The 14,078-nt window shown below is 42.4% G+C and overlaps 1 protein-coding gene across 4 annotated transcripts in view; it reads right to left on the bottom strand.

Moving 5' to 3' along the window:
• The window catches only part of DPF1 (double PHD fingers 1), a 516,551-nt gene that overhangs the window by 336,703 nt on the left and 165,770 nt on the right, over positions 1–14,078 (bottom strand). For all 4 annotated transcript variants that reach the window (XM_086938023.1, XM_086938024.1, XM_086938021.1 and 1 more), the window contains exon 2: positions 6,480–6,640. In XM_086938023.1, the coding sequence (XP_086794149.1) occupies positions 6,480–6,640 (161 nt within the window). The remainder of the gene's footprint in view (positions 1–6,479; positions 6,641–14,078) is intronic.

The raw sequence follows: 14,078 nt of genomic DNA, 5'->3' as shown, positions 1-14,078 counted from the left end.
CATACCAGTGCAGTGACAGTCCCTGGTTTCCCTAGCAGGTTGGCTATTTTATGCTATATGGCCTTCCTCGTGATTCTCGTCAGGGATCCACAGTTTAGTTCTCTGCCACACCAGTTTACTCCTCAGACACATGTAATGATACACCTAGAGATGCAAACCAAATGTAGTTTAGGATTCTGTCTATCTGTTTGATGTTGCAGATACTGTGACCCAGGCTGAAAGTTACCTCACTCTCGTAGTTGACGTAGATCCAAGGTAAAAAAAGAATACATCATTCATTGCAATATTTTTCCTTGTCACTGCTCTTCTGCGCAGCAGGGTTATTCACCAAAACATTGCCTGCAAAATATTGCCTTAAACTGGACATTCTGTCCATTCCACAAGCAAAACCCAGCCTTGTTTTGCCTTATGCTGAACCCTATCTTTGCTGGCTACAGAACTCTGTTCACTTTACCACTTCCATCCAGTGGTAAAGAACCTGTGCTCCTCCTTTCACCATGATAAAACTGGAATACACATGATTGGTGTATTTAACTTACCTATAAGTCCACAGTATATTGTACCAAGGTGTACCAAGAGCCTGTAAGTTACACATCACAAATAGACTGCAGCACCCATTGTGACATCCACTACAGTGACAATGTAAACATGACTGCAGGCCTACTACCAAAGGCTAGGTTGTCATTGGAAATAACCCCTTGTGATAGGCCTCACCTTTCCTTTTAAATATTTATATGGCAACCCTAGTTAGGCTTTATAACTCATTAGGCAGAGTGCATGGCATTTAAAAGTAGGACATGTAAAAGTTTAATATTAAATATGTCCTTACAGTGACTAGCCCTTCAAACCTATTTTCTCTGTTGCTGGCTTGGCTGTTGCACAGGAAAGCACACAAACCAATGTTAAATATTGTGTCCTATTTTCACTGTAGCAGGGTTGGTTGTTTCATAGGAAAGCACTTGGATGCAATATTAAATACTAATACTGTATCTCTGGAATGGGACTAGTATGTAAAAGTGGGGGCTCATTCACAAATTCTATGGCTAACACAAGAAGCAGGTAGAAATATACTTTTGATTAATTTCTACAATAATATATTTGATGGCACTAGATATGTTGCAATTAATGAATTAGATAGGACATTGAACAATTTTGTTAAAAATTTTAATGGTGTTTTTGAATTTATTTTTGTGGGGGATTTTAATGTTTCTGTATGCCCACTATCTTCTCAGAAGTTATGCGGTGTGTATAACCGTTTGGGGGATGCTGATGTTCATTTTCCCCATCACACCTATGGGGAGACCCTGAATAACTTTTTGATACAGCATGATATGGAAATTATGGAAAATGCTAAAAATGATGTGGGTGAAAATATTCCGACTTTTAAAGGAAGGGGTGCTAACACTATTATTGATTTTATTTGCATGTCTTCAACCCTTATTCCATTATGCCCAGTGCCCAAGGTGATTGATGTTATGTTAAGTGATCATAACTGTTTAACTACTGAATTAACAATCTGGAATAATGTCTATTTACGTGAACAGGGTAATATCGTTAATATTGAACCCCATAGACAGAATGGGTATAGATTGAGGTGGAAGGGAGAAAAAGCGGACATAACATCTGAGTCCATTATTTCTAGTTGTCTGATGGAAATCACGGCAATTTTAGAACAGGATGATACCTCGGCTATCAGTATTGACCACTTTGATAGAATTAATTCAATCATCAATAAGAAGTTTACCAAAGAGGTTGGGCACAAGAATAGATATAAAAGGGGATGGTTTGATCATGCTTGCTCTACTGCCCGGATGGATCTTAAAGAGGCTTTAGCAGTCAAACCAAGAGATAAGAGTCTGGTGATTCAACTTAGGCAGGGTTATAATTTGATCCTCAAACGTAGAAAAGCTGAGTTACAGCAGGAAGCGTGGGACAACCTTAGTCAAGCAGCAGAAATGAAGAACTGTACTCTGTTTTGGTCTACGGTGAATAGTCCATTCCTAAAAGATGAAAAGGCACCAGAACTCACTTCAAATGTGAGTATGGAATCTTGGATCCAACATTTTTCCATTATTTTCAAGTAATAGAACTGTACCCTATGGAGAAGGCTGGCCCATCATAGCCTTATATATCACCGTAGATGAGGTTATGGTTAGTATAAGAACCAGTAAAGGAGCGAAGGCCCAGGGACCGGATGGTGTGCCCATAGACGTGTATAAGACTGCACCAGAGATTTGGGGCCCATTGTTGGCCAAAATCTTCAATGCAGCCATTTGCTGTAAAATACCGTCTACTTGGGAGGAATCAATAATCGTCCCCATTTACAGGAAAGGTGACCGGGGCGATGCCAAAAATTATCGACCTATATCCTTACTGGACTCATCTGTCAAAATTATGAGCCGGGTTTTTTTAGTAAGACTAGAGGAATGGGCTGAAACTAATGAGATCTTAACTAACTGCCAGTTCGGATTCAGAAAAGGACGTGGCACCATTGAGCAGTGTCTGAACCTAGAGCTCTTGGTAGGGAAATATACCCAGGCCAAAAAAGGGTCGCTTTATTTATGTTTCGCTGACCTAAGCAGCGCTTTTGGTATGGTAGACCACGCTATATTATGGGTCAAATTATTAGAAATGGGGGCCCCTGAAGGTATAATATACTTCCTCGCCCGCCTGTACGAAAAGCTTAGCACCAGTGTCCGTTATGGACCTAATGGGGAGTGTACGACCAAGTTTAGGATCGGGAGGGGAATTAGACAGGGGTGTGTTTTAGCACCCCTGCTTTTCACCCTCTTCATAAACGAGGTAGATTCTGTCCTGCAGACAGTCACAGCGGATGCCCCTAGAGTCAACAATCTTAACATACCTGTATTACTTTATGCGGATGACGCAGTGTTACTGTCCAGGACTCCCCTGGGTCTTCAACGCCTGATGGACCGCTTTGTGCGGTTCATCAAAAGTAGGAAACTGGTGATCAATAAATCCAAAACATATGTGATGGAGTGTGGGCCTGGAAGAGTTAAATTGAAAGGTAAATCCCATTATTTTATTGATGGCAAACTGGTTGAAAAAGTTGAAAACTTCTGCTACTTGGGAATTACTTTTTCTAATAATGGGAGCTGGGCCACTGAACAGAAAGTTGTTAGAACAAAGATGATTAGGAGTGCTAACGGGGTCTTTCTATTTGCCAAGAAGCCGGGGAGCAGACGTATTAAGGATATGTTAAAAATTTATCAATCCAGTTGTCTTTCTGCAGCCCTTTATGGGGCTGGTGTATGGGGCGTGTCACCAGCAGGGAGCCTTCAGATAGAGGAGAACAACTTCCTGAAAAGGCTCCTGTGTTTACCCAAGTCTACCTCCAACTCCTTGGTTCATAAGGAAACAGGGATCCAAGCCCTAAGTGATATGATCATGTTAAGACCCCTATTACTGTGGCGCTCCATTTGGCTCAGCGATGGCACCTCATTGAATAGAGCTATTATTGAGGACTGCCTTTCTCTAGACCAGCATTTAAAGATCCCTTGGATTAAATACATTATTGAATGTTCCCAAAAGATTTTTGGGATTAATGTGATTAATGATCCATACAGTGCTTCGGATATCTCTAAATCAAGTATGAAAATAACTTTCTTGAACTATTGCAATGAAAGGCATTTTTTGGAGGATTCTAAACTATCTACATGTGTACTATACAATAGCATGAACGATTTTACTGGATTTCATCCGTATTTGTCACAGGTAACCAGAGTTTCGCACCAGTTTGTACTAACCAGAATGAGGATGGGAATAGTACATTATCTTGTTGCGTGCCCTAATATTAAAATGCGCCCTAATGGCCCCTGTGTATGTGATAACAAAACGGAACAGAGCACTACGCACTTTCTATTAACATGCAAATTGTATAAGGAACTACGGAAATTCTACCTAAAGCCAATGTTAAAAAGATTTGGAGTAAGAACAATTATGGACGCTATGAAACTGCTTTTTAATTTGCACCATCCGGACATTTGCTTTTTTACTGCTACATTTTTGCTTAAAGCTATTAGCGCCAGGAAAAGTATGTGTTTTTAAATATTTTAAATATTTATTCCATCCCCCTCTGGATAATATATGTATCATGTGTTTTCTTTAAATGAAATGTTTAATGAAATGTCTGTATCTGTAACTGTATGTGCTTTTATGGACATGTTTTTAAATGTTCCGAATAAAGCTTTATGAATTGAATTGAATTGACTAGTTAGAAAAAACTAATCAACATGTTTAATAGTTAATCAATTCAAAGGTGAATTCGGACATTTTCTAAAAATTATGGAAAAGTAACTTTCAGAAAGTTACCTTTGCCCTGCCCGATGTCCCTGCACGGTAAATCTACATTTTACTCTCCCACTTCTGCCAGCCAGTAATTAGCATTTAAATTGTTGTGAATGAGGTATGAACTTACTCCTAAGCAAATAATAGGCTGACTGAATGGCCAGAGTGGACCAATCTGAACCTGACAGGATATGCAGGGGGGGGCTGGGAGAATCCTTTTTGAAATTAAATTGTCATTTCCTGCTTGAATGTTACATCCTGCTGGACAGGTCTTCTGAGGTTTTTCATATGACACTTGGGGCTCACTTAAAAGAGGCCTCCCTGTCACAGGCAAATGTTAGCTGATACTTGGGCTTCCATTTTTGGTTGGTATAATGCACGTGTGGGTTATGTCCTATACTTGGTATGAGTTGCTTGGTGGATGAAGTTTTTATAGAAGCTCCAAACTTGATGCTTACGGTTAAGAGAGCTATTGAGAACCAAGCTATTTTTTTCTTTTATATGACTCATGTGACAGTGGCTAGAGTGATCAGCAGAATATACTTAAAATAATCATTTGCTGGTGATGTCACATTAACATGCTGTGGTGATTGGTTTCTGTCATTCATGTCACACATGGCCAGAATGGTGCTTAATAGCAGTAATACCCCCCAAAAAACGGACTGCACAATGGAAATAGTACTTAGATTAGCAATGGCCAGTCAAGGGAATCCCTGTAACATGGAAATATCATTTTTTAGAGCTTCTTCTTTAGAAAAATGTGAAATTTTTTATAAGATTTTGTGAATCATAGGTTAATATATTTAGGATGGCATCCAAGTTTATGTACATTTGTTTCCAAAGCTGTCTGTGGTTCCACGTGGGTGTGTGCACAGTGCACCAGTGTCAAGAGCGTAGAGCAGAAGGAGCACACGTGAATCTCCAGCCCTGCTCTTGTTGTAAACATCATCTTTGAGAAATTACCAGCTGCTCCTCTGGCAGAGGGAAAATTGTTGATGGCAGAGAGAGTCCGTCGGCAGATCCAAGCTTATTCTAGGTGGAAGCATCGCCATTCGCCAGACTGAGACTGGAAGCTGCTTCAGATATCTTCTTCTCTAGGGGGCACTGCTTGACTCACCATGTTTTAAGTACTTACGTCTGGAAATGGACCTAGCGTTTTAACGGTTTCATCTGCCTTACACAAGGGATATTGTTACCAGTAGCAGAGCTGTTCTGGAATGTGTTTGACCAGCTTTTTTGAGGGAAGGCCATTTGTACAGTGTTATCCACGTGTGGCAGGAGGGCACATAACCATCAATCAGAAATGATGCACTGCAATCCGTGCTGCATGCATTATGTGGTCACGTCTCAGGAAACGCACATAAAAACTTACCCTCCCTTTTCTGGGTACTTCCTTAACATGTATTTTTGTTATTATTGCTTTATTATCTCTGCTGTGTATACATTTGCAAAGTGCTCTGATACTCACAAGGGTCATGTTCGTGCTATAAAAAAATCAAAATAAAAAAGGATCCCCCTATTCTCTTGCCACATTTCCACTACCCTCCAAACATCTCCCTATATGGCAACAAAGGCTGTGTTTTACCGAGCTTCAAATTATTTCCATCTCCTAGATTGATGCCTGATTTTAGCTGGCTGTCTTTCTGATCCTACAAAACAAGAACCGTCCACGTCCACTCTCTGTCTGCCAGCACATAACTTAACTCTCAGCTGGCATCACCTGTTGCTCTATAACTCCTCTGGAGCAGGAACAACATTTCACCCAAGACAGCTGTGACTTATCCCTATGTAGGAGCCACTTTCCATTTAACCTCTCTGCCACCACACCTGTTTTGCCAGAAAGGAACCATCCATCCGCCACACTGACTCCACTTTGTCCTACCAGACAGCAAACACATATAACCAGATACACTTGTACCCCTGCCACAAGCAATTAACCGCTTTTCACCTAGCCCCACCACACTTGTCTATAGAGCCACTCATCACTTGGTTCTGCCTCTTTTACTTTCCTTCAGTAATCACTCCTCACTTGACCGCCACCTCATTTTCTTCTACTTCCCAAGCGATATCTCCTTTCTACTCTCCTGCACCTTGCTGAAAGCTGTCCCTCCCTTCCAATGCAGAGCCTCCTCTCACCAACACAAAGCCGCCTCGACAGAGCTGCTTCTCACCTGGTCCTCGATGTGTCTTCTCCATCCATATATAGCAGTTGTTTTGGGCCACGCCTGTCTGCGAGTCGAGGAAGGGGAGGCGCATGCTTCGCTCAGCGCATAGGCGTGCATTGTAACTCCGACAGTGCTCAATGGCTTCACGGTAGAAATCCTCTCCTAGCCTGCCAGGGGACCAAGGAAAAAAGAGAACGATTGAGTTGCTACTAGCGATGAAAAATTCTTGGTCTAATTTGCGAAATTCTTCAATGCCCACATGTAAAAAAAACATTCTTACAACTTGGCCACAAGAGAACAATATACAGACTCATATCCCAGCAACTCTGTCCACTGCTTTACATTGTTGGTATACTACACAGTACTAAAACCCTCAAAGGTAGCAACCACCAGATAGGTCTTCTGTGATCAGTAATGAGGAAACATAAAGAGCAAAAACAACATTGTCTTTAGGTCAGAAAGAGATTCGTTTGAAACCACAAAACCCAGGGCCATAGAGACAGGATTACTGTGTTTTTGTTATACCAAATAAGCCTAGAAAAATATTGTGTTGCCAAAATATAGAGGCCTAACTATCAGGCATCAAAATAGCAATGTATTTGGTGAGCAACTTATGGGTTGCATGTCTGATGTGTGAGTTATGGATTGCAGTTGTAACCATAATTTGTGAATTTCAGTGTTTTCAATTTCAAATTTCCAATCATGAATCCACTTTAACCGTGCCTTTTTAGTGCATTTCTACATACATACAATAAGGTGTAGTAACAAAACCTAACCATACATAAAACATAAAGAGCAAAAACAACATTGTCTTTAGGTCAGAAAGAGATTCGTTTGAAACCACAAAACCCAGGGCCATAGAGACAGGATTACTGTGTTTTTGTTATACCAAATAAGCCTAGAAAAATATTGTGTTGCCAAAATATAGAGGCCTAACTATCAGGCATCAAAATAGCAATGTATTTGGTGAGCAACTTATGGGTTGCATGTCTGATGTGTGAGTTATGGATTGCAGTTGTAACCATAATTTGTGAATTTCAGTGTTTTCAATTTCAAATTTCCAATCATGAATCCACTTTAACCGTGCCTTTTTAGTGCATTTCTACATACATACAATAAGGTGTAGTAACAAAACCTAACCATAACTCCCATTCAACCTATTTTTCCAATAATTAAAAAAATATATTTTAATCAAAATATAACATTCAACAGTTTGCTGCACCATACCCGCCATGGACTGTCCTCAGCAGGGATTGACGGTGTTACCTGGCATGTGGCCAGGTCCTGCGCGCAATCTGCCACATGCAGCCAACCCGGCATGGGTGGCCAACCTTCTCAGCGCACAGCTGAAACGCCTAGCCTAAGGCCCCACCCGCCGACCCCCACTACAGACAGCCATGCATATGCTCCACATCACCTTGACTACTGCCGGGCCCTGCACCAAACCTACTGCTAGAGGACAACCCCTGTGCGTGGCTGTTGGCCAAGTGCATCTTTAGTAAAACAAATTCTTTATTTTCATTTTTTTTTAGGGTTAATGAATCCACTGTCAGATTCATGGAACCAGAGACCCCCAAAGAGTCTGAGAGATCCAGGGAGGTTTCACAATTTGTAATTCTCTTTTTACCTCCATGTAGGCTGTCCTGATATGGGCCTCAGCATCAAGTTTCGCACACCATGCCCGTTTATGCCCAACCTGTCACAAAGTAATGCATGTCATAAACACCCTGCGTTGAGTTTATCCTTTCAGTGCATCCTGAAACCCACCCAGTATTCCTGGTAAACTTGAAGTCCTTTGCTTTGAACATCTCCTGTATCAAAAGACTGCTCAACCAGATGACAGGTAAAAGCCGGAAAGTAAATGATTGTATTTATGTGAAAATCTGTAACAATTTTGGACTGAAGTGGTCTCCTAATTTTGACTCTTAATGAATTTCACGGATCCCCTTACAGAAGTCAAACCAAATTTCTACACTAAAACGTTAGCACCATTTTCTATTCAATCAAAGGGAAGGCCAATACTGATGCCACATAAAATTCTTAAAGGAAGGCTGCCTTTTCCTGGGAGGATTCTCCTTTTGCAGAGATTCTGGGAAATTACGAAATAAAAGGAAATTTATGAGAAATAAGTGCTTATTTGGCGTGCGGTGATCTCCTTCAAGAGATTGCTAATGGAAAGGTAAGAGTGGTAAGTGGTTTCCTCTCTATTCTACAAGAATATTTGTGTCAAAATGCAAAGATATGGATCACCAGCTTCCACATCACATCAATCAAGATACAGAATCTACTCCACTTGAAAGTGTTACCATCTTTGACCCTCATCAACAGCGGCCCTGAATTTGGAGGACAACATTCACGCCGATTCCTGCATGTTTTTCCTCTATAATCTGCCTAAAGATTGTATCTGCTTCACACAGGCTTAGTCTTCTGGCAAAATATTCCAGACTTCGTTTATTCCCCAAAACTTGGAATTCTGATGAGGCTGGTAACTTCTGTTTACTGACCCCAACAGAATTCTTGGGCCAATCACAATGAGGTCCTTAGTAACCAGCTTAATTGCTTCCCTCATAATTTCCCTTAACTGTTCAAGGTGGTTAAAGTGGCCATAATATTAGACAGGTATTTCCGCTCCGTGCCCCAAGTGTCCTATGCTAGAGAAGTGAGGCAAGAGAGACAAGTTAATAATTATATTTCAGGACATTTCCAGAGCCCGTCAACTCCTCTAAAGCGACCTAATACAGATATTAACTTAGATTTTAATATAGCGGTAGTTCTATAAATTCTATATGCTGATAATAAATGTTTCATCAACACATATAAAGACACGAAAGACACTGAATCAAAGTAGAGATCATGATTTGCTGCGTTAGACATGTGACATGCAGGGTCTATGCAGCGAGCGCATCAACGGTCTCGGAAATAAAGCCAATTGTAATGAGCTTGGAACTGAGTGTAAAAGCAATGGTGAGCTGGTGAGACTCTACACACACCAATGTTGCACTATTAACTGCTGTGCCTGTTTTCTCATTAATAGTACTCTACGTTGGAGCGCTAACAGGCATTTTATGAGATAGACTGTTGCTATTATTTGCTAGTTTGCTACTCTTCTATCCCAAATAGTCACACAGAGAGAGATAGTGAGACAAAGAAAGAGAGACATAAAAAGAGAGAGAGAGATGTGCTTCTGTGTATAATGCTCAGCTGGTTAGAGAAATGTCAGTTGAATTCTGCCAGTGAGAGAAATATTGTCTTTTCTTTCATGATAAATGATTAATATTATGAGGTTGCATAGGTGCAATATATGGCTTTTGCGTACTATGGATCTATATTGCAACCAAGGGGTTCTGGGGAAATCATAAACCAGTAGCCCGAAGACTGTGTAGTTTGTCAATGTTAAGTTATGTCATGTCACATTACACCAAGTTATGTGGCTATTTAGAGAGCTCATCAACCTAAAAGTTATCTGGCGCTAAATAAAGCGATAGAGAGGTTGCAATATTACTCCAGTTACAAGTTATTTATTTTTATATTAGATGTTTATTTATGTGCCATTAGCTCAAAATCCATATTTTCTTTTCAGGAAAAGGTTGAATAAAAAAGAAAGAAAACTTTGTGGTTACACTATATAAACAGAAGAGACAATATTTCATTAAGTAGATAAGAATTCAGCTACATAAACTTTGCCTTCTTCATAAACACAGTCTAGCAACGGAAATCATAACTCTGTTAGCCAGAAAGGGCAAACAATGGCACTGAATGCAATTAGAATGTTCAGATTTCATGAACAGACTTCTGATAAATAAGAAGCAGTGATTATGCTGAGAGATCTTGAAGCCAGTGAGACAGAGCATATAGTGGAGCCTGACTGCAATTGGAATGTTCAGGTTTCATTAATAGACATTGGATTAAACGATGGACACAGACTGTGGTTAGAGGCAGTAGAGGCTACTGCCAGTACGGGCACAATTAGCAATGTGTCTTGATTGCATTTCGAATGTTATATACACATACAAAGAGATAATACATGTAGTATAGCTCTACATTACCACCAAGTGTTTCTAATGATATTGTTAGGCATAACTCTGGTACAGAGCCCCGATCATTCATTTAAGTTTCTAGAATCTCATAATCCACTGCTATGACATAGCAACAGTTGATAACTTAACTAGTAACCCACTGTTGTGTTGTCGTAAAGGCCTTCCAGGACAGGCTGAGAGGCCTCCCTGACAGCCTGTCAGCGCAGCGCTGCTCGTCTGCTTGGACTGAAAGCAGAAAGCACAGTGACAGAAGGGAGCAGGAAAGCAGAGAAGATGGTGGGAGTTGGTCAAGAATGGCAGGTAAGTTATTTTTTTATTTCACAAAAAAAGGTCACCAGAGTCAACGGTGAAAGCCTCCCTGGACCACTCAACCTGAGTTATTTCACAGTCTCTATACTTTTTCCTGTCTGTCTAATCACTCTTTGACACACAAAAGAAGATGATGGGATGTCCTCACACACCTACCTACCAGGTATCATTTTTCATCATTGGACACCCCCAAGCTATCTAAAACCCATTTTCATGGAGAGCGGGCCTACACCATCAGATGATGAAGGCACTTTTTCAGCTAAAAATCAATAAAATCAGGTTAAAAACAATGAGGTAACGCAGTGTGAATTTCACTTAGCGGAGTACCACTCGGTATTAAAACTGGGTGTGGAGTAAAGGAGAACTAGTGCCGCAACCCAACTAAAGTGTTGACATGTTTCTACCAAGGCGGCTCCAAAGAGTCCACGGCATTCATCAGAATTTGCACAGGATTCTTTTAAAATATACACCACTTGCATAAACTGTTAAACCTAGAAGAAAATACTTGCAACTGCCGCTGTTCTCAGGTCCTCTAGTCACCCAAGCAAGGGTAAACTGAACCCCATGAACAAAAGCCCCAGGAAAACCTGTAGTCACCGTAGGAAGATAGAATCTGACTACATGGTTGCCCCCACTTTTTTCCTAGTGTTTTGATGGCTTTTGACTTAGTTTGGCTGGGATCCTGCTATTCAGGGCCCCAGCCTATATGCTTTCCTCTCTAAAAGGATTCCATGCACTTTTGTACACTACAGTTTCGTTACTGGGGTACCCTTATAAGTGCCTAGTATATGGTAGACCATATACCCAGGGCATAGGTACCCAGAGGCCTACCAGGGGCTGCAGCATATATTATGCCACCCCTGGGAAGCCTTCCAGCATGACACCACACGTCTGCTACTGCAGCCTGTGTAAGGTAATGTATGCACCCCTTACTTAGATATAGGTTCCCTATATCTACTTTATATCACTACACATATAAACCTATCAGTCACCCCTATATCAGACCTTATCAATCCTGAATGCGGGGTGCTGGGTTTTGTGTGAGAGGGTGCCCATGCATTAGCAGGGCCCCTCTGCAGCTTTCGGAATTTATTCTCCGGGGCTGTTCTGTGATGCATATATTCTTAAGTGCATTATAACCTCGCTGTAAATGCTAACTTTGGAATGGCTGGAAGGAAACATGTTGTGTTTGGTATCAAACACTTTGGAATCATACCCCCACCCGCCAGTCCTGGCGGCGGGGTATGATTCCACCCTTATAGAGGGAGAGACATGTACACACCGGTACACCCAGTACCAGTTTAAAAGAACCCTGGCATCTCTAAATGGATGCCACAGATACAAGTCTGGCCTCCTGCTGCTGGATGAAACTCCAGCAGGGGAGGCATGGACAAGAGTCTGACCTCCTGCTGCTGGACAAAACTGCGGCAGGGGAGGACTGGACAATAGGTTTCCTGTCACAAGGAGGAGTCACCACCTCCCAGACAGGCTTTAGTGCATTGGGGCTGGGTGGGTGCACTCAAAGAGTGTTTTGAAGTCTGCACTGAGGGCACATTTGGTGTCCCTGTGCATAGCCCAGTTCAAATTGGTTGCAGGGGCTACCAGCCCCTGCTCTGGCGCGAAACTGGACAAAGGAAATGGGTGTAGCTACCCCTCTTTCCAGACCCTCCCATAGGTGGGTCCCCAGAGTTTGTCCCAGCCTTTCCTTCGGTATAAGATAGGAACCCCTGGCAACAGGACTTTATATTACACCTTGACGAAACTCTGATACTAAATCCTGGAACTTCGACGATCTGCACGACGCTGGATGACTGAATAATCTACCTTGGAGTAAAGGAGTTATTCCCCTGCTTAGCAGGCACCAGAGACGCATCTGACCGATGTGCATCTTAGAAGCTCCCGCCGGACTCCGAAGTATTTGCAACACAGGAGGAGGATTTCCAGACTTCCCTGAGGCTGACTCGAGTCCCCAGCAAAGCTGCGACCCGAAACTCTTGTGGGTATCGTGGAACCAGAACCCCTGGACAACATGCACATTTGCAAGTGCATCAGCTTCTCGACGTCCCTTGAGGCTGTGCCTTGGGTTACTTGTAGCCCAGGCCACGAGCACCTTTTCTACTGAAGATTGCTGGCCCACACTCAACGAGTGTTCCATGTGCCGGCCCTTTGCGTTTTCGCTCGAGGTACCTTAGCGATCCCTGGACCGTTGACTGGTGGGTCCCTGAGAAGGCATCTTTGACTTTCCTTGGGCTTCCCTGGTTGCTCCAGACGTGCCCTGACTCTCCACCCTAGGTGAATCCCCCGGACCTTGCTGGTCCGCGCCGAAGCATCTTTTCCTGCGTGGGCTACTGTTGCCAAGGCTTGTTGGGTCCAATTTGGGCACCAACACCGCAGCACTCAACATTCTTTGTGGGACAGCTTGAATCCAGCTCCTGGTCATCGTCGATGCCTCCTGGTCCTCGGGGCTGCAGAGTCAAGCTTCATGTCTTCACACCTGAATCACCCGACATCGGTGGGCATTCACCTATCGTGCCCCTGGTCACAGGCAAGTTACCCAGACTCTGTCCCCTCTGCTTTCAGGTTCTTCACATCTTTGATCCAGGCTTGGATCACACTGGACACTTTTCTTCTTCACGGCAGCAGAACTTTGCAGCAGATCGCCATTGCATCAACGACGATTCCTCACACCAAAAGACACCTATGCACCCGGCTTCCCTGGGTGAGGTAACAGGAGCACTACAGTGCTCCCGTGGGTGTAGGCCCTAGAACCCCTTTAGTCTAAAGGGGTTTGCTCAAAGTCCTCGCCTAAGTGTCCTTAATCTATACATTTCCAACCGCGACTTTACCCATAGAAGATAACGGCGATTCGCGGCTGTGTTCTCACACTGCACGCGTCCCCCGTGGGTCCCCTGTGTCACTACCTTGGTTCGTTCCTTGTGGTCCCTGCGATTCTACAGGCTCTAGGCCTTGTGTCTAGTCAAGTCGTGGTTCTTATTTCACTTTCTTAATATATGGTTTGGTCCCTGCCTGGGGCCCAGTGTATATTGTGCTACCTACTGAAGTTCTATTGCATTTAAAGTGTGTACTTTGCTCTGTAATCTCATGAATAGATTACTAGAGAGTGTTTAGAAACAAATACATAGATTTTATTTATATACCTTGTGTGGATCTCTTTTCATTTAGACATTCAATAGGTTATAATGTGGTAAACCAAGCTGATTTACACTTCTTCATGACTTAGCCTGAATGCTGCTCTCCA

Source organism: Lissotriton vulgaris, chromosome 9 (assembly GCF_964263255.1).
Source record: "Lissotriton vulgaris chromosome 9, aLisVul1.2, whole genome shotgun sequence".
NCBI lineage: Eukaryota > Metazoa > Chordata > Amphibia > Caudata > Salamandridae > Lissotriton > Lissotriton vulgaris.
Note: the sequence above shows the minus strand (reverse complement) of the source record. Positions and strands in the feature narration are given on the sequence as shown.